The 24,030-nt window shown below is 34.8% G+C and overlaps 5 protein-coding genes across 9 annotated transcripts; 3 read left to right on the top strand and 2 right to left on the bottom strand.

The window, feature by feature from the left end:
• The first annotated feature begins 1,799 nt into the window (after window positions 1-1,799).
• LOC120205223 (probable sugar phosphate/phosphate translocator At3g14410) lies at window positions 1,800-7,717 on the top strand. 4 transcript variants are annotated; one of them, XR_005524018.1, is made up of 8 exons: window positions 1,800-1,955; window positions 3,058-3,165; window positions 3,265-3,299; window positions 4,781-4,893; window positions 5,633-5,894; window positions 6,006-6,274; window positions 7,204-7,407; window positions 7,536-7,717. XR_005524018.1 is itself a non-coding variant. In XM_039205136.1 (8 exons), exons 1-8 carry the CDS (start codon window positions 1,851-1,853, stop codon window positions 7,229-7,231), a joined length of 816 nt encoding a protein of 271 aa, XP_039061067.1. In that variant the 5' UTR covers window positions 1,800-1,850; the 3' UTR covers window positions 7,232-7,717. The 4 variants fall into 4 exon arrangements, 3 of the variants coding, with proteins under 3 accessions (XP_039061067.1, XP_039061065.1, XP_039061066.1); XM_039205136.1 differs by having other exon boundaries at window positions 6,006-6,128; window positions 6,233-6,274; window positions 7,204-7,717; XM_039205134.1 differs by having other exon boundaries at window positions 7,204-7,717.
• An 872-nt stretch (window positions 7,718-8,589) lies between these two features.
• LOC120205222 (ubiquitin carboxyl-terminal hydrolase 25-like) lies at window positions 8,590-14,744 on the top strand. 2 transcript variants are annotated; one of them, XM_039205133.1, is made up of 8 exons: window positions 8,590-9,383; window positions 10,330-10,405; window positions 10,530-10,622; window positions 11,411-11,497; window positions 11,572-12,611; window positions 12,957-13,085; window positions 14,183-14,309; window positions 14,422-14,744. In XM_039205133.1, the coding sequence occupies exons 1-7, from the start codon at window positions 8,719-8,721 to the stop codon at window positions 14,304-14,306; spliced, it is 2,214 nt and encodes a 737-aa protein (XP_039061064.1). In that variant the 5' UTR covers window positions 8,590-8,718; the 3' UTR covers window positions 14,307-14,309; window positions 14,422-14,744. The 2 variants fall into 2 exon arrangements, with proteins under 2 accessions (XP_039061064.1, XP_039061063.1); XM_039205132.1 differs by having other exon boundaries at window positions 14,183-14,310; window positions 14,398-14,744.
• A 2,098-nt stretch (window positions 14,745-16,842) lies between these two features.
• LOC120205220 (probable glutathione S-transferase parA) lies at window positions 16,843-17,726 on the top strand. Its single transcript, XM_039205130.1, has 2 exons — window positions 16,843-17,175; window positions 17,304-17,726. The coding sequence occupies exons 1-2, from the start codon at window positions 16,858-16,860 to the stop codon at window positions 17,649-17,651; spliced, it is 666 nt and encodes a 221-aa protein (XP_039061061.1). The 5' UTR covers window positions 16,843-16,857; the 3' UTR covers window positions 17,652-17,726.
• A 570-nt stretch (window positions 17,727-18,296) lies between these two features.
• LOC120205315 (receptor-like protein 9b) lies at window positions 18,297-19,603 on the bottom strand. Its single transcript, XM_039205225.1, has 3 exons — window positions 19,525-19,603; window positions 19,328-19,477; window positions 18,297-19,159 (listed from the first exon to the last, which is right to left on the bottom strand). The coding sequence occupies exons 1-3, from the start codon at window positions 19,601-19,603 to the stop codon at window positions 18,297-18,299; spliced, it is 1,092 nt and encodes a 363-aa protein (XP_039061156.1).
• Window positions 19,604-22,467: 2,864 nt separating this feature from the next.
• On the bottom strand, window positions 22,468-23,971 carry LOC120205175 (transcription factor JUNGBRUNNEN 1-like). Its single transcript, XM_039205091.1, has 3 exons — window positions 23,663-23,971; window positions 23,157-23,473; window positions 22,468-22,954 (listed from the first exon to the last, which is right to left on the bottom strand). The coding sequence occupies exons 1-3, from the start codon at window positions 23,874-23,876 to the stop codon at window positions 22,571-22,573; spliced, it is 915 nt and encodes a 304-aa protein (XP_039061022.1). The 5' UTR covers window positions 23,877-23,971; the 3' UTR covers window positions 22,468-22,570.
• Window positions 23,972-24,030: the final 59 nt, after the last annotated feature.

Here is a 24,030-nt window from a genome sequence, read left to right as displayed (position 1 = left end):
CCAAATTCGCAACGCGAACACGATACTCCAAAATCGCAATGCATTTGTTTCTTAAGAATTTTCTCTAAAAAGATAGTATCCGCGCGGACGTGTCGAAAACACGAATGACCACGATCACGACGGGACGGGCGGCGGCGCGCGAGAGTCCCCCTTGTTTTCTTTCACTCAACAAGGAAGTGAGAAATCCAAACCTTAAATACCCATTCCCAATAGTGTTTCTAATACTACGTGAGATTGAAAATATAAGATCTTTGTACTTGTTTCAATGCTTAATTTGGATGATTTGCCCTTCTTTTAAATTGCTTGTGTGTTTTTATATAGTTTTATCACATGGTCTATACAGCAAATCCTACATACCTGGATTGTTTTTTTGTTGCCAATAAATGAAATATGGATTCTGGGCAATGTTTATATATGTTTATGTCGAAATATTTTAGCATTTCTTTTTCTTGATCTATATAGCAATCCAGCTTGTTAGAAATGTATTAGTTTCTTGATGTTCTTGTTGCTTATATATTGTTGTGCGGATTGAATTATTTTCCTTGGTGATAACCGGATCATACATGTCACTACTAATGAGTTAGAAGTGCATAATTCATAAATGTGATAAAGTTATGTGATAGCAATTGTCACAACATAACTAAATATGTGTAAACCCTTGATAGGGATAGTTTCTCTTCCTTTGCTTTGAGCTTTGTTCTGCATGTTAGGGTATTAAATTTTGGAAACTAATTGAAATGGGGACTAGTGGTCTATAATGCAAGTGATACTTTAATGAGCAGGATGGCATAATAAGGTAGTGCAATTTGCTTGGTGTTGGATCTTATAAAGAGGTTGCTGCGAGAATGATAATTGCCTAAATGTAATACTCAATCCCACATAATATTGGGAATACTATTGGGAATGAGTATTTAAGGCTTGGATTTCCCACTTTCTTGTTGAGTGAAAGAGAACAAGGGGACTCTCACGCACCGCCGTCGTCGCCCGTCCAGTCCGGTCGTGGTCGTGGTAATACGTGTCTTCTAATCTTTTTAGAGAAAATTCTTAAGAAACAAATGCATTGCGATTTTGGAGTATCGCGTTGCGAATCTTAAAATCGCGTTGCGATTTTGGACTATCGCGTTTCGAATCTGGAAACTGAGTTGAAAAATTAGAGTTCGCGTTGCGATTTTGTTGGTCATTTTGGCAAATCTAAAAAAAGTTGGTTAAGATCGTATATTATAAGGCATTTTCGGTCACGGAAGTTATTTTCTCTTTAAAATATTAATTAATTATCGAATCTCGTATTTCTGTTCAAACCGATGGGGCCCAAATAAAACGGACTTTAAAGGCCCAAACCAATAACCAGAGTGCCGGAGTCAACAATGGCAAAATCGGTATTAAATTCTTTTGTTCCGTTATGGCCATATAACTATATTTTATTTTAAAATCATATTTAAAGTTTAGTTTTGGTCACCTGCTGTTAAAAATTAACGGTAATACTGATGTTTCATCATAAAATAATAATATATCATCATTGCAAAAATAGAAAAGGTCACCTCAATAGTTGTGTTAATTTTTTAGCTATAGGTGACCGGAATAAAATTAAAATTAAATATTAGATATTAGATATGATTTAAAAAAAATAGTTAGATGATTAAAATAAAATAAAATTGATAATTAGTTACTAGATGTGTAATTTACTATAAAATACAAAAAAAAAATCTGAAAATGTGAAGTATCGAAGATTTAAAGAAAAGTGATGCTCAACTTGCATCTAATATCTTCTTATGTTTTAATTATTATATATATTATGCACACACAGATATGCAAATGAGTCTAAACAAACAGTAAAGCGAAGACCCACAGGAATGGCAGATCCTGTGAAGAAGAAGATGTTGAAAGAAGAAATCATTACCTACGCTTATCTCATTCTCTACATCGCTCTCTCCAGCGGTCAAATCTTCTTCAACAAGGTGGATTTATCTCTTTTCCCTTTTTCTTTTGGATCTCTCGTTTTTTTTATTAGCTTCATGTGAATTTAAGACGGTTTTAAGTTTTAGACTTCACATTTGGTGGAAATGCTTGTAGTTTCAATCAATTGCATTACATTTAATTTTATGTTTAGCTTAATTATTCTAGTCGGAATTGTCTTTCCGTCGAAAGTAAGCTCGTAATCTGATGTTTTTTTGGATAGTGATTTTTGTTTTAAAATTGGCGTATTTTTTAGGTGATGCTTCGCTTGTAATTTGATAAAGACGTTGATGCTGAATTTGTAAGCTCATAATCTTCCCGCATTCAAGCAGGAAAACGAGTCTCAAGTAGCTTATTATTAGTTCAGGGTTGGCCTTGCAATAATTTTGGCTTTTTTTAATGATTTTATGACTAGCAGATATGTTTCCTTTATAGTCTTAGAACTTCATGTGACAAAATGGAAATGTTATCATTTGTTACATGTGCCTGAAAATGGGCGTCTTTTCAGGTGAATGGGCTTAATAGTGGTCCATAACTGTGTCACTGTTAACTTCTTATGCATACTCCTTTCTGTCAAACCTTTTCGATTTCAGAGATCAGATCTATGTTATTCATGGTGAATGCAATGCATTTTGTATAAGTTTTAATATTTCGTGTATTGTTAGTTTGACCATATTGTTCATGAAATTTTAGTGTTGCTTGTTATTTTTCTGCCATAAAATGTTTGTTTGAGGTGGTAGAGAATGTGAAACGCAATCTTCTTGTTTGCTTGAATTCTCCATACTACGTTGGCAATATGCTGACAAAGATTTAGAATCTCACGAGTAAAGAATGCCCTTCTGTAACATTTGTCTAAAAAATGGTCCCTCAGGTGAGTGGGCTAAAATTGCTATTGATAACTATGTTATTCCTTATGCATACTTGATTGTGAAAACGTGCAGCTTGAGAGTTCAGAATAGTGTTGGTAACGTTGAATTGAACTCAAATACAATGTTTTCTCTGTCAGTTCAAACATTGTATGTTTTGTTAACTTGACTATGTTATCCATTAATTTTCAGTGTTGCTTGTCATTTTTATCTTCTCCGCTTTCTGTGAAAATTGCAGTGGGTTTTGTCATCAAAGGAAATTAATTTTCCATATCCCCTTGGGTTGACTCTGCTTCACATGCTCTTCTCCTCTGTTCTATGTTTCGTACTCACCAAGGGCTTCAAGGTATCCTCAACACTATATATTTATATAAACTGGTATTCAGTGATGAACTTTTAATTTCTTTTATGTGGAAACCTTGATCTCCCTTTTTTACCATGCCAGATTTTGAAAGTTGCAGATGGAATGACATTAGAAATGTAAGTTAGTAACAGACCACCTTATTTATGATGCTTGAATGTACTTTGTATGGTTAGAAACAGGTTTATATACTGGGTGGTTTTGATTAGTGTCTTTAATGGTGATTGCAAATGAATAACCTTGGTGTTCTTCAATGAAAATTGAAAGGACACGGATGTTACTAACTAGGGAAAGGGAAAGATAGTAAAACTTGGAGGAAGAATACTTTTTAAAAAGAGAGAAAAAGAAATATAGAAGGACAAAACAGTTACAGAAAGAGAGAAATTAGAAAGAATGGGAAGAAAAAATTAAATAGACTGGGAAAACAGGATTAATATGGGAGAAAAATAACAGAAAGAAATGGGCTGTTTGCTTTTTCTTTTGGTACTCAGGCAAATCATAAACTGAAATGATATAAGCAATTATAGATTACTTTCTAAAAGTAGTTGATAAATTGTAACTTTTTTTCCAGATAATTTTCAATAAAAGATGGAATTGTATGAAATTACATAATAAACTCCTAAACTACGTAGTCTCTGTACGTGCATCCTCCCTTGCATCAAAGATTCTTAACAAGTTGTTGACTGTGGTCTCACTAACCATTTCATTTTTGATTAGGGAAGGTATCATTGTTATGGTGCTCAAATATGAACTTGGAAAGGGATAGTTCCTTTTTTGTTGGTGGTTAGGAGAAGCGCTTCAACCTGCCATACCTTCCTCGTTCCTTAATTTTGTTCTTATGTCCTCACTCTACAATAATTGCATAGTGTAGCTGGTACTTAGTCCTTGGCTCTGTTGGGGTTAGTTACTCTTTAAGCATCTTAATAGGACTCTTACTAGAAAAGGAAGTTGTTTTTAACCTAGTTTGGTTGTCCCTTTTGTTCTGATCTTGTACTCTAGAAAATAGACAAACATTTCCTGTAAGTTAAAACTTGTAGAGAGATGAGATAAAGTAAATGATTGTGTTAATTTATTTCACTGTTTCTGATTCATCATGTTTCGTGCTCTGGTACTCGCCCCAATCTAAATATTTAGAACTCCATGCTATTTAACTCATGCCAATTCTCTTTTCTCCATGGAAGATTAGTAATGAACGGTAGTTGTGGCAGTTTGATGTTTCAGTTGATGCTGGTAAATGAAGAACCAAAATGTTAAGTAGGGTATTCTAGTAAAGAATAAATTAGAAACTTAAAGTACAAGCCAAGAATCCAATGCAACTACGATTGATTTGTAGCAACCCTTATCTGAAATTTGCAAGATGGGAGCATATTTTGAAGTACAGAAAGCTAAAAAAATTCCGATGATAAATTGAAGTTCCCTTCCACTGCAGCTCCTGTCATCTCTTTGGTCATTATATATAACCATTATCATACATCTTGTTTTTAATTGAGATTATATTAAGAACAGTAATTCGTCTTTGTTTCCTCTTCATCATTCTATGTATGTTGTTATTCTTCTTTATATACTGTACCCTTAATTTGATGAAGTTAAACATGCACAGATACACAACATCTGTGGTCCCAATTGGTGCCATGTTTGCAATGACTCTTTGGCTGGGAAACACTGCCTACCTGTATATATCTGTTGCATTTGCACAAATGCTGAAGGCAATTAGTAAGTTGTCAAAATTCATTGAGCAAATTACACTTTATACCCATATTCTTTTTGTTGAATTTGTTTTGATCAAATGTGCCATATAAATGTACCCTTAACCCTGTCTGTTGTTGACTTGTTGCTGTTTGACTAATGGGGTTATGTTATCAAAATATGGTATGTATTGTGATGTTTTCATCTGATTTGTTTTTTGAAATAGAAGAGCATCCCTTGCTTCAGTTTCTTGACCCTTTTCTTGATTTTGAAGTGAAGCAAAATCCTGTAGGAGATAATGTGTAAGCATGTATATGTACATATATTGGACGTATTGTTAAGGTTTTTTTTGTTTTGTTTTGATAGTAATAATAAGGTTATTTTTGCTACTCTATTCAAGTAGGGATTGGTGTGACTTGTTGATAAGTCAAACAGTGAGAATTGCACTAGGTCAGGTGAAATCTTTTATATCTTGTTAGATGAAGTTAATTCTGCCCTAACCACAAGGGATTAACTGTTATTGTCTCTATATTGAGTTTCAGGTGGGTGGGTAACTAATGCATGTATAAATTGAGTTGGTCTCGATGCTGTAAAATATATTTTTTATTTTGCAGAAGATGTTAGACTAGTGATTGAACTCTAGGCATTCAAACACCATGAATAAGGGTCATGAATGTGCCAATAAATACATTACTATATATTACCATCATTTAGATGGCAGATATGAAGATTGTGATATCAATACTTTTCTTGAATGAGCTTTCAGTGCCTGTGTCTGTTTTCATCCTTGGAGTAGCAGCAGGACTTGAGGTAATGAGCTGCAGAATGCTTTTAATAATGTCAGTGATAAGTTTTGGTGTTCTGGTGGCTTCTTATGGAGAAATAAATATCAGCTGGATTGGAGTTGTTTACCAAATGGGTGGTGTTGTCGGAGAATCTTTAAGACTTATATTCATGGAGATTCTGGTTAAGCGAAAGGGTCTCAAATTAAACCCTATATCTCTCATGTATTATGTTAGTCCTTGCAGGTACTTATTACATCATTCTTCATATTTACCCTTCTCCTGCCAGCATTCCATTTCTTCCCCATATACAAATTTAATTCCGGTTGGGATTGAAGGTTCGTGTCTCTTTTGCAGTGCCCTTTGTCTTTTTATTCCTTGGCTCTTTCTGGAGAAACCAAAAATGGACGCTCATAGGATGTGGAACCTTCAGCCTATTGTGCTAACGCTCAACTCTCTCTGCACCTTTGCACTCAACTTGTCAGTTTTCCTAGTGATCTCCCACACTAGTGCTCTAACCATTCGTGTAGCTGGAGTTGTCAAGGATTGGGTGGTGGTTTTAGTTTCTGCCCTTCTCTTTGCAGATACAAAGTTGACATTCATAAATTTACTTGGTTATGGCATCGGTAAGTATCTTAAAGTGAATTCGTTTTTATATCTTCATCTCTTGCAATGAGCATTTTCTATTTACATCATTTTGAGGACATAGTCAAAAGCCAACAATCCATTCATATTACGGAGGATAAGGATGTAGCTCAGTCTTTCAGGTTACACTTAAAAGTACCTTAGCAGCAGCTGGTTAAGTATAAGCGAAGTATAAAAATTTGAATTGACTGATATAGACAATTGATCTTTCAAGCATGGTGGAGATTATCCATGGTTTTTCTGGACAGACCTTGAAAATTAATGCCTTAGATATGCTAAACACTGCATCATGCTATTAACGATTTACTCTGATGGGGTGTGCGTGCCTAAGGATTCACATAAGGCACAACTGAACTAACTAGTTTGATATTAAGTCTTACAACAACTTCTATAAGTTTGAGATGATAAGTTTAGTTAGTTCATTATTGATTTTTAATTTCTTTTTATCGCTTCTCTTAGTTTTAGCTACAACTGATTTCTCCATATACTTTTTTTAAGGACAAGAATCCCTTTTTTTTTTTCCTGGTAACTTGAGGTAATTTATGGTCTTGGAGCTTACCTGGCTTAAGATAAAAATCTTTATAATCAGATGCTAGACGTTTCTCACATACCTAATCACTAACTTGCCTTATGTTAATGTGTGGTTGTTTCAATGATGTACCATGAGACATTGATTTCATTATGAAAATTGCATGAAGTTTAGATGGTACCGAAGTTATGCCGTTAAAGACAGGTTCTTGGCTGGGTTTATCCTGATCCAGTCCTAGGCTTCATTATCTTTTCATCTAGTAACTAGTTCTCATGCTTTGATATTGTCATAAATTTCGAATAATTTCTAGCTTTTGTTGTGGCATTCCGATTCTTTTCTGTTTCTTCGATTAGCTTAGTATTTTTTTATATTATTGTGTAGCCATTGCTGGTGTGGCGGCATACAATAATCACAAGTTGAAAAGGGAAGCATCTCGTAATATCTCTGATGACTCCCAAGATGCCCAGAGCATTCCGATGACTACAGCCTCGAATCCGAACAGATAGTTATGTGCAACACTAATCTGCCAAGATGGTGTTGAAAGTATAAAATAATTGCAAGAATGACAGCTACTTGGAACCACCAGTTAATTTCATTGCCCCTGTTTATTCCGGAATGTTCATCACACGCTGCAGGCAAAAAAAAAACCATTTCCTGACTTTTCGATTACAGATTTGTCGTAGTTTTAATTAGTTTTTCCACTGATTCTTCAGCAGATTATTTGGGGTACTTTGTGCCACCATCGAGCTGCAGCACCCGTTGTTATCTTTGGAGAAATTGCCCTACTGGGATGAGGTAAAGTAGAAAAACTGTAAAGAAATACTTGGACTATTTTAAACTACAGTGTTACTATGATTTTTGCTTTTACTCCTTAAATGTACACTGCTTTATTGGATCGAGTTAGAGGTCCATGCTTTTGTTGACTCGGGTTTGGTTTTAAACAGTAAAAGCTTATTTACCCAAACTTAATTAGACTTTAAAGCTCGTTTTACTGTTTAAAATAACATTAAATATGAAAATATCAATTTATATATGTTATTTATTATCGTTATATTAAATTTATGAAAAATATTTCCATTATTTAAATAGTAAAGTAAATGGAGTTCAATCTATAAGTCATCTCAACAGTAATAAAGAGTTGTTATTTTTAAAAGTCATACATTTATACAGTGTTCATAGGGCGTGTTGTTAATAATTAAAAAATTAACTTAAAATAATTTGGGTGAAGTCGAGTAACTCAAATTACCAAAATTCTGTCCTGGGGAATTTTTATACCAGTACTATGTATTTGTAAATTAAATTTAAAATATTTAATTTATTATTTAAATAGTAATTTGAATTTTTTATTTTTAATGTGTTACTTTTACTTAATTAAAAAATGCAGTAATTTCTTTCTTCTCATTAACATGTTATGCCAATCTCTACTACCTAACCCTTCTAACATTTTTTTAATGATATAAAAATAATCGAAAGCAATGAAATCTATCTAGTTGTATAAAATAAACCAATATATTAAAGAAAACTTGTATTTATAGCTTTAAATTTTATTAAAGTTTGTTATTTTACCTTTAAATATCTTTTCCCCAATCACAACTTATTTTATTATCGACTATATAAGTAAGCCCAAAATACAAAAAGCCCATGAAAACCAAAACGATGGACCCTTAACATAAAAGAAAACCCAAAATCCAAGATGAAGAGAAGGGAAAACTGAAAAGAAAATAAATAAAAGTATTTTTTGAAGCAACGAACCCTCGCGATTTTTCTTATTTCCTATGAGAAGGGGGGAATTTTTATTTTGAGAACAAATTTTCCCGGAAAATTGAAGGATATGCGATTCTGGCGGTGCGGGTGGCCGTCCGATGAGAGATCGTCGAAGGAGGATCATCGTCGTTGATGGGATTTGTCGAGTTACAAATGACTTGGCAGCCGAGTCTACTCAGTGAAAAACGGAAGAAGGGACCCCCTTTAGGCTTAAGAAATCTCGGCAACTCGTGTTACCTCAACAGCGTTCTTCAGTGTCTCACCTACACTCCACCGCTCGCCAATTTCTGCCTCCGCTCCCGACACTCCTCCTCCTGCGACGCATCAGCCTCCAAAAAACCCCGCGACTGCCCTTTCTGTATCCTTGAAGCGTGGATTGCACGCTCCTTAACCCTCGATCTCACCCTCGACTCGCCTTCCAAGATCCAAAGCTGCATTAAAATCTTCGCTGAACACTTCCGGTTCGGCCGACAAGAGGATGCCCATGAGTTCTTGAGGTACGTCATCGATGCTTGCCATAACACATGTCTTCGTTTAAAGAAATTGCGGCGAAAGGTAAGTGAAGGCGGGGGAGGCGGGGGAGAAGCAGTGAATGGCAATACCGTAGTTAAAGAGATCTTCGGCGGTGCTTTGCAAAGTCAGGTTAAGTGCTTGGGGTGTGGTGGGGAGTCAAATAAAGTTGATGAAATTATGGATATTAGTCTTGATATTTTGAATAGTGGTTCACTTAAAGAAGCTATGCACAAGTTTTTTCAGCCTGAGGTTTTGGATGGAAATAATAAGTACAAGTGTGACAAGTAAGTTCATGTTTCAATTTGATTGAATTATTAGTATTATTTTTGCTTAGCTATGGTTTTATTGTTACTTTTGCAACTTGGGTGTTTTGCTTTCAAGTTAGAATAACAAACAAACAATTATTTTGGAGAATATTGCATTTCATGTTGTTTACTTTTTACCCTTTAAGAATCCATTTAAGCAGAATACAAACAGGAAAAGTAGTGCCAAAAGTAACAATAAAATGGTGCCTTGTTTTTTTGGTGCATTGTTGTTTGCTTTTGTTACATGCTTGAACTTTGGTGAAATAGGACAGGAAGGAAAAGAACTGAAAAAAATAGTAATATAGTGTTTCTAGAGAACGAAATTTTACTGCCGTTTGTGGTGTTTCTAGTGAACATAATCAAGGCTTTGGATGGAAAAAATGAGTACAAGCCTGAGAAGTAAGTTCATATTTCAATTAATTGCATTACATGGATATTATTTTGTTTGGCTATGATTTAATTGTTGCTTTTGCGTCTTGCTTTTTGGCTTTCCAGTTAGAATAACAACCAATATTACTTCTGAAAAGAACAACTTTTTACCCGTTATTAACCATTCAGGAATCAGAAAACAAATAGGAAAAAATAAATGATTTTCAGAAGTAACAATGAAATGGGTCTTGTTTATGTATTGTTGTTTGCTTTTGTTTAATGCTTTTACTTCGGAAGAATAGGATAGGGATGAGAAGAACTTAAAAACTAGTAATATAGTGTTTCTAGATAACAAAATTTTATTGTTGTATGTAGTGTTTCTAGTGAGTTTGTAACTTTTTATCCAAAGTTTTGACTTTATTTTGGCTCTTTAGGAGGAAAAAACAAATAGCAAAATGCAAGAGAGAGAAACAAACTGAATTGAGCCTAGTTAAATACTTTGCTTGTAATTTTATTTATTTATTTTGTTTTGAATGAGAAACTTCCGGTTGTTTAGTTGTAAGAAATTGGTGGCAGCAAGGAAGCAACTGTCTATACGTCAGGCACCAAATATCCTTGTTATTCAATTGAAGGTCAGACACAGAATTTCATTAATGTTTCCATTCTGATTTTACTTTTGCTTATGTTAGTCTTTATTATTATTATTATTATTATTATTTGTGGAGTAAGTGAATGATTGTTAGATTGTTATGGCAGAGATTTGAGGGAATACTTGGTGCGAAGATTGATAGGCTAATTACATTTGATGAAGTTTTGGTTCTTTCAAGCTTCATGTCCAAAGCAAGCCAGGTTTGTTAAGTTGTTAATTTTACTGCGCGGTCGGTAAAAGTTACAGTTGCAGGCTTGCAGCATTCTACGGATTCTAGAATCCAAGTTTGATTTTGTGGATGATAACGATATAGTAAGAGTTACAAGTCAAATATTTTTTTTTTGAAAAGAACAGGTCAAATAATAATATTTCTAGATGAGATGTTATAAATGAATTCCTTGCGAATAATTTATTTCCTGGGACAAGTTAATTGCTTGCTGCTGTCAGAGTTCTGTAGATGTCATATTAGTATTACATTTTATGAGCTTTCCTTTTGCTTGTGTAGAGTAGCTATGAACCTGCCTTGTGTTTATTTTACTAAATGATTGGGGGAAATTATAGTATCTTAATGTGTTTGCTAGCAATGCTTATCTTTTGGAATTTCTAGGATAATAATGTGCTTGAATATCTCAGCTATCTGTCATATATAACAGGGTATGATTTTTGGGTTAGTACTCTCTGTGAGTGAGTGGGTCTATGAAATAAATATTACATTTACTTCAATCATGTCATTGGTTTGCTAGCAATGTTGAATAAGTCTGGCAGCATTACCCTAGAGGAAGGAGAGTGAATGTTAGTGATTGACAAGGATTACATGATTTGGTTGTTGAAGTTTATGCATGGTTCTACCAATTGAATTTAATGCATTCAAAAGCATTTTCTTTATTATCCTGCACAAAGTAATCTTTTCTACTGGTTGTATTCCGTATATCCTATATTACTTTTTTCTTTTTTTTCTTTTGTGATTTTGTTGGTATTTTCAATGCAGGATCCACAGCCAGTGTATAACCTATTTGGTACAATTGTGCACTCAGGATATTCACCAGAATCTGGGCATTATTATGCATATATTAAGGTGCTTATGTTCTCCTGTGTCTTCAATGCCACCGATGTTGAGTAGTTTCTGACATTAGTTCTCTATTTGTAAAGGATGCAATGGGCAGGTGGTATTGCTGCAATGACACCTTTGTCTCACTTTCAACCTTACAGGAGGTCTTGTCTGAGAAGGTTTATATTCTTTTCTTCTCTCGTGCTAACCAAAGGACAGGGTCTCACGGGACCACTGTTTCTTCTAATGGAGTTAAACAACATGATTCTAATGGAAGTGAGGCATCCAAAATCCTGAAAGCGGTTCAATTGAAACCAGTCCAAACAAAACCTTGTGTTGAGCAATCTTCACAGAAGGTTGGAAAATTGTCTTCTAGCCCTCGTGTGAAATTCAATATTTCTGAAAAGCCTGGTCCCAGAAAGCTTCCCCTTACGAGTAATGGAAAAGTTGATTTCCATAAGACTCAGACCATTGCTGTGAATGGAGTTTCAATGGATTCAATTCGTATGGAGAAGAATGGGAAAGACACTTTGTCATCGATGAACAGGAATTGTACAGACAAAATTGGAAAAGTTGATGTTGTTGCTGGTGGAAATAACCAACAATTTGCATGGTCCAATGGAAATAAACCAGATTCTTTTGTAGTTAATGGTACCAGGAGCATGGCGGTCAGAGGGCAGATTGATACTACGCTTTCTGATGCCTCTGATAACTTGGGGCAAAAGAAAAGTTCAGAAAACTCTTGTGCTATTTCAGTACCGAAGATAAAATCTGAAGATTCTTATGATATTTTAGGGACAAAGCATAAATCCGAAGATTCTTCTGATGTCTCAGGGGCAAAGAGAAAATATGAAAATTCCTGTAATTTCTCGGGGACGAAGAGAATATCTGAATATTCCTGTAATTTACCAGGGTCAAAAAGAAAATCTGATGACTCATTTGATAACTCAGTTCCAATGACAAAGCCGAAAGACTCCTCTTTTAACGTAAGGGGGAACATAAAATTTAAAGACTCGTGTAATCACTCAGGGCTAAAGGAAACAGAAGGCATTGGTGATTTCTCGATGCTAAAGGGAAAATCCTGTGTTTTGCTTTCCCAGGATGCCCAATCTCGAGCAGAAGTTGAAAAGATGAAAGAAATGTAAGCTACCTTTTTATCTCAATTACTCTAGGTATGCCTTTTATCTAGACGTTGCATGTTCTATGTGACGTAAGAGGGTCTCTTTCTTTTAATATATATATATATATTTTGTGGGTTTTCATTCCTGACATGTCTTTGAATTGTGAGTTCAATTAGTTCCAACTAGGGTGTTTTGCTTTACCACATTTGGCTGTAGTTATCCAGCTCGAACTTGTCGAAGTTTTGTAGGACTCCTATACTATCCTGGGGTTGTGTTTTAACTTCATCAGAAGTTGTGTTTTTATTCATCTTAATATATATTTTTTTAATTTTTTTACATGTTTGATTCCGATATAAATTTACCAGGTTGAAAAACAAAGCTTCTTCAGTTTTGCGATCTTGTGGCTGGTATGTTGATGTTTACAATTTCATGCATTCAAAGAAGCAGTCATATGCACAGGAGACTGGAAGCACCCAGAGTGATAATGATTTAGAGTAAGCCTTTCTTATACTGTTAAGTAACTTTCTTATATGTGCAAATTTAATTCTATGTGCACTTCAAGTATGCTTGATTTTCTTTAGGAATTTATTTGCTTTGTTGTGGCTAGTTTTTGATGCATTTAAGTTGCAGTAGATTTCCCGTCTAAATTAGTTACAAGGAAAGGATGGAGTTTCTTTTTTTGAATAACCCATGCTGATTGGATTTGGCGTAAATAGCTTGAGTAAAGAAATTGGTAGTCAAAGTAGAGAAGTCAAAATGTGTCATGAACCAATTTTAGGTACTCTTCCCTTAGGATATTCCAAGGAAAACTCGGAACAAAATGACCATATTCGCATTCGACACTCAACACCCGATTTTGAGTAACATAGGTTTCTAATGCATTTCATTTATTTCATTAAAGTATTAAAAAAGGCTTTTATTTTCTTTCCTTTGCTAGATGCACTATCCAAATCTCATATATTTATTCTATCAAAAAAAAAATCTCGTATATTTTCATATTCGTTTTTTCTACTGAAATTTTCATACTGAACACTCAAGTTTAACGTGTAATTTACATTGTTGATCATGGAACTTCAACTTTCATTTAGATCACAAACCTTTAGTTCAATCAAATTAGATCATTCAACTTTTATTATTAATAAAGTAAGTCACTTCTACTAATATCCTTAAATAGTTCTAACAAAAAAATTAAATTGACACTTTAACCTAACATGTTTTTCACATATCATTGTCAAATAACGTTTAATTGATAATTTAAATAATTTCTGTGAGAATTTTCTCAAACATTTCATTCAAGTAAATCCAAAGGAAAAAGAACATTATTTGATGACGATATGTGTAAAACATGTTAAGTGAAGATGTCGATTTAAGTTTAGAATTGTTTAACGGTGTTAGTATAAGTTCCATGATCTAGAATGTAAAATTATCCCATGTTCTGAATGTTTTTATGGAAATATGACTTTTTAAAGACCTTCTACATGCATGAAAAAGGGCGTGTACTTGAATTCCAAATTTGAGTAACATGGCTTTATCGTCATTATTTTGTTTCATAAATAGAACTTTGGTTCATTCCTTAACTACTTTTATGCAGGAAGAAGCTGATTGCAGATGCAAAGCCAACCTTTATTCCACAAATACCCGAGTCACTGAAGGAGGAATTAATTAAACATCTCCAATCTTTCAGCCAAACAAACCGAGAATCTCCAGATCCTTGACTGGTAATGTGACAATTAACTTTTAAATATGCAGTATTCTTTTATTAGAATTCTGGTAATTATTGATGCGATGAACTTGGCTAACAACTTCCATTCTTGCCAATGCTTTCCGCAGTCGTGGTGTATAATCTGTATTTTAGATTGGTATTGTAGCGAAAGAACATTAATCGGCGTACATTAGTCCTCTCTTTGAGCAACTTCCAGCGATGCCTGTCGTTTTCCCGATGCCCGAGTTCAAATATTGCCGGAAGACTCAACAACTCGAAGTCGATTTTTCTTTTTCCGGCAAAGAAGGAATCTTTAATTCATTTTGTAAGATATGCATTTTTGGGGAACACAAATTATTAGCGTTAAAATCTTGATTTTTCATGGATGCATAAATGACAATTTTCCCATAAAAATTGTGGTGTCTATAATGAAAGCTATGAAATTGAGTTATCATTTGAGTAAAGATGAATCTTAGGGGGCGTTTGGTTCGCACAAAAAACCATTGTTTGGTTTATGGAAAAGAATCAAAAGATCATTGTAAGGTAATAATTTATTACCAGAAGTAGTTTAGTGTTAAATGATGAAAATGTTATTACCTTTAAATTTTTGTAATTTTGGATAAAGGTAATCTTGAAAAATAAATTATTTTCATATTGATCATTATTTATTCTCATTCTTAATGTTTTATTCAAAATTACAAATATACTAATAATATTATACGAGTTTAATTTAATAAAATATTAATAAATTAAAATTTAATATTTTCAATATTTAATATACTATTCATTTTTAATTTGAAGAGGTTAAAAATAATATTAATATAAAAACGTACTTATTTTAAATAATATTTAACGTTAAATTATAAAAAATGAGTAGTTTTATATATTAGAAAATAATATCTTTGTCATTTAAGATCACAATATTATTTTTTATATTATATTATATTTTGAAAAAAATAATTAGATAATAAAATAAAATAATAGTTGATGTCTAGATGTATAGTTTATCTTATTTTTTACATCAGTGCTTATAGAGAGAGTAAACTACATGTTTGACAACTGAATTTTATTTTTCTCCCTATTTCGATCATTGTAGTTTTTAGGGTTATAAATGAGAGAAGACAGATCGTGTGACGAGCTCGACTCGAGTTCTTAATGAGCCGAAACGAGTTACTTGATATTTGAGTTGAAAGGCTCGCAAGCAGTTTGAAAATATTAAGATTTTAAAAAATAAATCATTAATAATATTAATATTTATACGTTTATTTTTTTAAATCTAGTATAAGATTTTCATATATTTAAGGTTTAAATTCAAGTTTGAGGTTTCAATTGAGTTAAGTTTAAGATTTTTTTTTTTCATTTTGAGCTTTTACGAGCTTCAATTCATGATTTCGAGTTCGAATATTATAAATAGAGAGATATTATAATAATTGTTATGTGCATTACCCTTGCAAATGAATAAAAAAGAAGAAAAACTCCAACTCTAGGGTTGTGCATAGTAAGGAATCATTTAGATTATAGGGTACACTATCCCAAATGTCATTGATCTTTGGTTTGAAATCATTTAGAATATAGGGTAAACTATCCTAAATGTCATTGATCTTTGGTTTAAATTTAAAACGTTCCAAATTTAAATTGAACTTTAATTTTGGTTTCAATGTAAATATATGAGAAACTAAAGTTAAAAGTTTAAAGGTAAATCGTTTTAAAATTTAATGACAAAATCGAAACACAACCTAAAATTAACAGGAAAGAAAACATTACCATACAAACCATAAAGTTTAATGACATTTGAGTGTTTAATCTAAATTATAAACAAATAAAATTTAAGATTTGTTCAGGTAAGATCCTTAACACCTCTGTTAATACATTCTTGGAAGTCAAGGAAGCAACTGTATCTCTAATATCTGCATATATAAATAAAACAAATGATTATTGAAACGCTAAATATCAAAGAAAATTACCTAAAAATTAGTTGTTGATTTTGGAGTTTGAACTCATTCGCGTAGAATTGGAGCTTCGAATCGAACTTTTTATCCGCTTTAGAAGAAGAATCTGGTCTGCTAGAAACAAAGGAAGGAAGTCATAAAATTGCATAAACCCCATGAATTTACACTGAAAAAGAAAAAGAAAATACAGCATACTCGCCGAGAGCTTGGTTTCCCCATATTTGAATAAATTCTTAAGGTTTAATTCTTGGAACGAAGGAAACCCAAGCTAGAGTTTTGGGAGGATTGGATTATAGATACACAAAGAAGGCAGCAGAACAAACACAGAACTAAAATTCAGGAATGAGAAACTCAGTTTACAACGAGAAACAATGGATTTTCCTTTGAGGTTTCAGCCTTCTTTCAAGCCTGAGAAAGTTTATGGGTTTTACAGAGATTATAGGCGCTCAATTATTAATCTTCCATACTCAACCTAGTCAAATGTGCGGGCTTTAATTTTGACTATAACTCTGCACTCCCACAAAACCTTCAGCTTCACACATCACAAGAAAAAAAAAACCCAGGAAAGCCATATTTGATTTGTAAACCTTCGAATCTGTACGAGGTTTCTCAGAGATGGAGAATGAGGAGGTTGTTCTGTTGGATTTCTGGGCAAGTCCCTTCGGGACGAGAGCCAGGTTCGCTTTGGCTTTGAAAGAGATAAACTACGAGCACAGGGAAGAAGATTTGAGCAACAAGAGTGATTTTCTTTTGAAAACCAACCCGGTGCATAAGCAAATCCCGGTTCTCATCCACGAGGAGAAACCCGTCTGCGAGTCGCTCGTTGTGGTTGAGTATATTGATGAGATTTGGCCTCACAAATCTCCTCTGCTCCCTCTTGATCCTTACCAAAGAGCCACTGCTAGATTCTGGGCTGATTTCATCGAAAAGAAGGTATTTCTCTTTTCAATTCTCAGCTTTCAGTCTTCATAGGTAACCCCGTTTGTTTGTTTTCCACGCACAAATCATTGAATCAAATAATAAAACGGTTGAACTTGTGCCTTTTGGTGAATGAAATGCAGATATGTAGTCTCGAGACCAGGAAAGTATGGACAGGAAAGGGTGAAGAGCAAGAAGCAGCAAAGAAAGTGTTCGTCGAGGGCTTGAAACTGCTGGAAGGAGAGCTCGGAAACAAGGCTTATTTCGGCGGCAAAAATATCGGTTATGTCGATGTCGTGTTGGTTCCGATGTATAGCTGGTTTTATACCTACGAAAAGTGTGGGAATTTCAGCTTCGAAACCGAATGTCCGAAGCTGGCTGCTTGGGCTAGAAGGTGCATGGAGCTAGAGAGTGTTTCCAAGTCCCTGCCTGATCAAGAGAAAATCTACGAGTATGCTTTGCAATTGAAGAAAAGGTTCGGTTTTGAGTAAAGTTTAAGACAAGAGCAAGAGCATGTTATTAACTATGTTTTGAAATAAATGAGGGCACTTAGTTGTGCTTTGGGATGCTGATTTGGTACTTGTTTTTATGTTCCCTAATTTTGGATTTCATCTAGCACATATCCAATCTCTGCCTGTGATCACATTGCACCGAATCCATTCGGATGAACTCCTCCATTAATTCCGATTTAACGATCTCATTCTATGCCGACCGAGCGATCACACATTCGTGGAAAATATGCGATGCAAACTTCGTATCAGCACCGCCGCGTTTGTCATAAGGCGATCCCTACAGGTTAACCATAACAGCGTCCTCACTCGTGGCATCACACGGTTGCGACTCTGTCTCTCCTCAACGTTGATAAGCACTCTTTGTCGAGAAAACGACTTTAAAATCTAATGTCAACTAGAATTAAAACGACTTTTCTTATTAGTACCCCACAAAGGGTAAGCTTTAACTTATGCTTTAATTGTTACATACCCTATGTACAACTCTATAAATGAAATCATAAACAGGATAATATATATGATTCTCAAAGAAATGAAACCACCTTCTCCAGTAAGGATTCACATAGAGAATTATTATGGAAGTAAGAAAGAAAATGATGCATGTTATGCTCAAAGTCACGTAGAAGACTATAGCATCAATGCCATACCATTTCTCCTTTGATCCACAGATTTCATCAGAGGATGTGGTGATTCGGTGCTGTAGTTTTGGTTCAATGGCTGTCCACAGAGAAATCGAATCCCTTCGTAACAGCTGCGATCGAAAGTCCCTAATTGAGCTTTCGTATCCGAGATTTTACCCGACAAGTTGTTGTAGGCCACACTGAACACTTCGAGGAAGTATAGATTGATCAGAGACGAAGGGATTTCTCCGCTCAAAGCATTGTGGGAGAGGTCTAAGCTTTTGATTTGGGTGAGATTGGAGAAAGATTTCGGGATCGGTCCGGCGAACATGTTGTAGGACAAGTTCAGTGCGTGGATCCAGGATAGATTTCCGATAGCGTTCAGGATCCGACCAGAGAGATTGTTACATGGCAGATCTAAACCCGATATGAAATTTAGAATACTACCTTTGTAGGTGCTTGATCTATGTTTCGTCAAGAAATCAACTTCCACATGTGTGACAGATTGTTCAGCAGTGCTATGGAGCTTGTATCCCTTCTTTAAAGTTTCATATCTGAAATATGTGGTGCAATCCCATTCATTAGAAACTTTTTCATGTGAAATGTCGAAATACCGAGGCTCGATCTTTCCAAAGCCGATATCCTGGAAACAGGAGGGAATTGACCCGAAGAAGGAGTTGATGGAAAGATCCATCATGCTTATTTGTTTCAATCGACACAATTCCTCCGGAATCAAACCGGTCAGGCGATTCTGGCTCAACAGCAGAACTCTCAAGCTACTCAGCGAGCCGATCATATCGGGAACGGTCCCGGAGAGGTCGTTATCTTTGAAGTTCAACACCAAAAGTTGTGTAGTATTGAGAAAAGCATCTGATATTGATCATAAATGCTGCAACCCAGAGCATATAGGCAGTGGACCGGAAAAGTGATAATGAGACAGGTCTAAATAATACAAAGATCGAGAAACGCCTTCGCACTCGAACCGACCCTCGAAATAATTGTTCCGCATCACAAGTATGTCCAGATATGTCACATTACCGATCCAGCTACCGATGTTCCCCGTCATGAAGTTGTAACCAATGTCTAACAAATAAAGACTTCCTAGTACCCTTCCTTCTGGTCTCACATTCGACATATTCCCACTGAAGTAATTGTCCTTCAACTGCAGCACTCCTAATTGACTCAAATCTGTCCATGAAGTTCGTTACCAGATAATATCAGAACGCGTAAATCACCGCAGCCAGCGATCAGTTCTTCGGGAATTTCTCCAGAGAAATTATTATAAGACAAGTCCAGAACTTGCAAATTTCGCATGTCACCAACGGAGGGCAATAAGTCTTGATCGAAAGCATTTCTCAACAATAATTATTATACTCGTGTAATTATATCCAAAAGAAAGGATCGTTTAGAAATAATTATATTATTCAGAAGTATTATTGTCCAAATGGGAATGAATTGTCTAATAAATAATGGATTCCGGTGAATTCAAGGTAAAAAAAAACACTGTTGGTAACGTTTCATTACGTCATGATGGAAATGCCTTTGAACCATATGTGATTTCGGAAAATACTATTCCCCTAATAATGAATTTTTCCTTGATCCAAACATCCTCTTACAGTCTCCTATTCGTTTTTCACTTAAATTCGTAATATTAAAGTAAAAAATTATCTTGTTGATGTTAGAAATGTATTTGGTGGCTTTTGATTAGATGAGTTGTGTGAGCCCTACAAGCACAAATGTAAGAAAGAAAATTGGTTATATGGTGAATTAAAATAAATATTTTAAATATTATTATTTTTAGATGGAACAAAAGATCAAGTCCAGTCAATGTACAAATCAGTCATTATAAATGTTGAAAATATATTGCAACGTAACATAAATTCTCCTCAGCGCTGTTTTGTGTGAATATTTCGAAGTTGAGTATTGGGCAGTAGAATTTTTCGATGCAATAACTTTGAAAGAGGAAACAAATGGAAAGTGGTCAAGTGTCGGACTGGGTCCACTCCTACCGTGGGTCTGTAATAGCATGACTTAGCGGGAATTGGCGTTCGCCTCATTCTCAAACTCATTTCAAGGCCTTATCGCCCCCACTCTGCACTAAAGTCGGATTTCATTGACTATGGTGTTTTGAGCCGATCCCAAGTCTATTAAATTTTCAAATTAAATATGATTTGTGTTTACGTCAAATTTATCCCAAATTGGACTTTTATTTGAAAAGTTACTCGTTTTGTATTATTTTTTTTATTAGTGGTTATTTTTGTTCACGTAATAGATTTAATTTATCCCAAATTATTGTTGTTTCTAAATATCACAAGTTCAAATATTAACAGTTACGGTAGGGTGATTGAGTACTTATTTTTAAAATTGATGAGAGTATTTAGAATAAATATTACTTTATAAACACCTTAACTTAATAAAAAAAATTGTAATCTACCGATTTAAACTACCCTTCGTGTACTACAATCCATTACTGTATTTAAGGTTTGGTCTCCATAACAACTTGACGTAAATAATGCACCCTATAACGTTGGATTAAGTATTCTTAATTAATGGAACACCCTTTTTTGAGTAATATGCATGGTTTTCAGAATCAGATCGGTTAGCGAATCGGTCATACTATCGATTCACTGGTTCAACCGGTTGAACCGGTCCGACCGGTCGGAAGAATCGGACGACGTCATAATTATTTAAAAAATTAAATAAAAATACCAAAAATATTTAATAAAAAATAATTTTTTATATCACAAGTCATATTCAAAGCAAGTCATAACATATATAAGTTAAAAACCATAAAATCAAGTGAAACAAAATGATTAAAATTAACTACAACATAATATTTAATGTAAAACATATTAAATAATAAATATAATTATATAACTATAATTAAAAAATAAATTTGGGGTTAAAAAAATCATAACAAAATTATATAACTATAATTATATAACTATTTTTTCACTTCAATCAAACTGGTCCGGTTTGAACGGTTCAACGGTTCTGGCCGGTTCACTAATAGCGGTTCAACCGGTTTAGATTGAACCGGATTAAGCAACGGTTCCCGGTTGAACCGGCCGGTCCGGTCCGATTTTCAAAACAGAGGTAATATGTCACTGTATTATGACTAAATTTATAACTGGATTATAATATTTCAACAAATCACATTCCGATCACTCTAATTCAGAAAAATATTATTGATTGGATTAATATAAATAGGATAAAAATGTATAAAATAACTTATATATATTTTTTTATCTCTATAAAATAACCTTGTTACAAAGCAAACAAGGTTAAACAAAGCTTTATTCTATAGCCCTCCTATCTTTGTCAAGCAGTCTATGTATCCCTTCAAGAGCTTGTTGGAGTATGCAGAGCCCCGGGTTACAGGAGCGGCCAAGATGAACCAGCGAGTCTGCCACCTTATTTTTTCACGTGTGATGTAAAAGATCTTCACCCTCCATTGACGATTCAGTAGGGTCCTGGTTCTACGAGCAATCGAGGGGTCATAATAGTTGGGGGACTGTTGGGAGTTCTCACAGCTTCGATGTTATCAGTTTCAACCTCGATGCTTCTAGCTCCTCTGTCCCAAGCTAAGGACAGTCCATCCATGATCGCCCAAAGCTTAGCGTGGAGGACGGAACAACGGCCGATGTTCCGAATAAATCCCGAATACCAACTTCCACCTCCTCCAAATCAAAATTCTTTATATCATACATACCTTCAAAGTTCATGCATATATTTAGGGATTATTTCTATATATATATATATAGCCTAATCAAAAACTACAGCAGGCGATGAGCCAATCCCCAACGTATTAGCCTGACAATATCAGAGCTTCTAAAAGATTCAAACCCAAACACTTAAAAGAAATAAACCAGAACTCGAGTTATATCATGCAAATATGAATTATATTATGCAATGACCTTCCACGAATAAGTGTAGCAAAATTGATAACAAAACAGACTATCAGACTTAAAACAAGCCATGAGTTATATTATGCAAATATGAATTGTGGATTTCTATATTTTAACATCCAAAATTGAGAAAGCCACGGCGCAATCCATGGGGTTTAGGAAAATTAAAAAGATCTTTAAGGGGCCTAGTCTTCTTGTTTACTAGCTTAACTTTTTACCAGTTCCACTACTTCCACAATAATATTATATAAATTCTACAAGTATGGATACCAACCATCAATGCCAAATCCGGGTATATATTAATGTTTGATAATTTAAACTAATACAATAGAATTAAAGTTAATTTAAATACAACCTCTATAAAACCCATTATTTACACACTGAAGGGATCAAAACCAAACTCTACAACTGACTTGAGCTCATCCCAGTTTGCATGAGTGAAGAAATCATTATTTTCTGGACAATTTGTATGGCTCGAAGATGATGCCATTGATGAAGTTTGAGCCAAGCTGCTCAATTGCTCTGCATGCCATTGGTTTCTTCCACTGATAGCTCCGAAAACCGGCTTCTCGTCGCAGCTTCGAGCAACCGAAGAGCCGAAGGCGATGTAATTCTCGTGAGTGTCGGATCCCAGACTGCGGATTTGAGCACTCGGTGTGGCACTCGAACTGCGTTTCGCTGCAATTTCTCTCCAGTCCGGTGTGTATTTCCTTTGCGATGCGTTCCGCTTGAATATTCGACAAATAGTCCACACTTCCTGCAATGATAGCAACGAAGTATACATCAAACAAGTTTGTACCTAAAACCCTACGTGATAATAAAGATGAGTGACAATGTGGGAGATTGTTATTATTTCTAGAGGTGTCGGATTTAAATAATTGTATTTGTATGGTGTACGTGTATGTGAAAACAGTATGTTCCGAATAGTAAAGGTAATGCTTTTTTTTTTTGTTTCTCACAGCTTCTAGTGGAGGAGATTTGGGATCGGAAAGACCGGCGTCGTTGGGAAGGCGAAACTCATGCATCATCCAATCGGTTTTGGTGCCCTTCCCTGCAGTTCCACGGTAGTACACTAACGTTTTCTTTAGCCCGATGCAGGCTTGAAGATGACCGGACGATCCTCGACGATCTCGGTGCGAATAAACCGGCTTGTCGATGCCCGTAGCTTTCCAAAATCCGGACCCCGTCACTCTGTTTGGTCTAATGCTGTTTTTGTACTTTCTTCCTCGTCTGCAGAAGAAATACGAGTCACCGTCTCCCACGGAACCGCTGGTCTCTGCTTCATTAATCATCAAACATATTAAAGAGAGAGTAATCATTAGCTTCAAGAACTTGAAGTATTTTTGCCAGGAAACAAACAGTTTTGAAAGAAAACCCTAGAATGTTTTGTTTATCAATCTTTCAAAACAAAACCCGAACCGATTTCCCATACTGAAAAATCAAAGACCAAGATCATTGAACATACTTGGGAGATCCCATGGATCGAATTTGTAGATATCGATCTGTGCGATAAGCTCGATTCTGAGGGGTGTATTGTCGACTTTTCGTCGGAGATAAAACCCTAAGAGCTCTTCATCTGTAGGATGAAACCGAAACCCAGGAAGTGGAACATCTTCTTCTTCTTCTTCCTTGTTATGATCAGCAGAAGAAGCTTGGACGACGTCGTTCATCATCTTCATTCAATCTTTTTTTTTTCAAGCTCTGTTGATGCCAAGTACAGCACAGATTTTGAAGAAACAAAATGGATTTTGATTGACTTTGTTGGGTGAATTGCATGAATCGGCAAACGATACAACGAAAGCTATCTTTGAATACTGTGGAACCTTCTTAAAT

This window comes from Hibiscus syriacus, unplaced genomic scaffold (assembly GCF_006381635.1).
Source record: "Hibiscus syriacus cultivar Baekdansim isolate YM2019G1 unplaced genomic scaffold, ASM638163v2 tig00012370_pilon, whole genome shotgun sequence".
In the NCBI taxonomy this organism is placed as follows: Eukaryota; Viridiplantae; Streptophyta; class Magnoliopsida; order Malvales; family Malvaceae; genus Hibiscus; species Hibiscus syriacus.
This window is presented reverse-complemented; position numbering and strand designations above follow the sequence as displayed.

Bases quoted from the DNA above. Each gene is read 5' to 3' on its own strand.
- LOC120205223 (XM_039205134.1), top strand. From the start codon at position 1,851: ATGGCAGATCCTGTGAAGAAGAAGATGTTGAAAGAAGAAATCATTACC. The intron at 3,166-3,264 runs GTATCCTCAACA...TTACCATGCCAG, and splicing joins TACTCACCAAGGGCTTCAAG to ATTTTGAAAGTTGCAGATGG. The intron at 5,895-6,005 runs GTACTTATTACA...TCTCTTTTGCAG, and splicing joins TATTATGTTAGTCCTTGCAG to TGCCCTTTGTCTTTTTATTC.
- LOC120205220 (XM_039205130.1), top strand. From the start codon at position 16,858: ATGGAGAATGAGGAGGTTGTTCTGTTGGATTTCTGGGCAAGTCCCTTC. The intron at 17,176-17,303 runs GTATTTCTCTTT...AATGAAATGCAG, and splicing joins CTGATTTCATCGAAAAGAAG to ATATGTAGTCTCGAGACCAG.
- LOC120205222 (XM_039205133.1), top strand. From the start codon at position 8,719: ATGGGATTTGTCGAGTTACAAATGACTTGGCAGCCGAGTCTACTCAGT. The intron at 11,498-11,571 runs GTGCTTATGTTC...CTATTTGTAAAG, and splicing joins ATTATTATGCATATATTAAG to GATGCAATGGGCAGGTGGTA. The intron at 13,086-14,182 runs GTAAGCCTTTCT...ACTTTTATGCAG, and splicing joins CAGAGTGATAATGATTTAGA to GAAGAAGCTGATTGCAGATG.
- LOC120205175 (XM_039205091.1), bottom strand. From the start codon at position 23,876: ATGAAGATGATGAACGACGTCGTCCAAGCTTCTTCTGCTGATCATAAC. The intron at 23,474-23,662 runs GTATGTTCAATG...TTAATGAAGCAG, and splicing joins CGATCCATGGGATCTCCCAA to AGACCAGCGGTTCCGTGGGA. The intron at 22,955-23,156 runs GTGAGAAACAAA...CTATCATTGCAG, and splicing joins AATCTCCTCCACTAGAAGCT to GAAGTGTGGACTATTTGTCG.
- LOC120205315 (XM_039205225.1), bottom strand. From the start codon at position 19,603: ATGCGAAATTTGCAAGTTCTGGACTTGTCTTATAATAATTTCTCTGGA. The intron at 19,478-19,524 runs GTGATTTACGCG...CTTCATGGACAG, and splicing joins AGAACTGATCGCTGGCTGCG to ATTTGAGTCAATTAGGAGTG. The intron at 19,160-19,327 runs GTAATGTGACAT...GATCAATATCAG, and splicing joins GAACATCGGTAGCTGGATCG to ATGCTTTTCTCAATACTACA.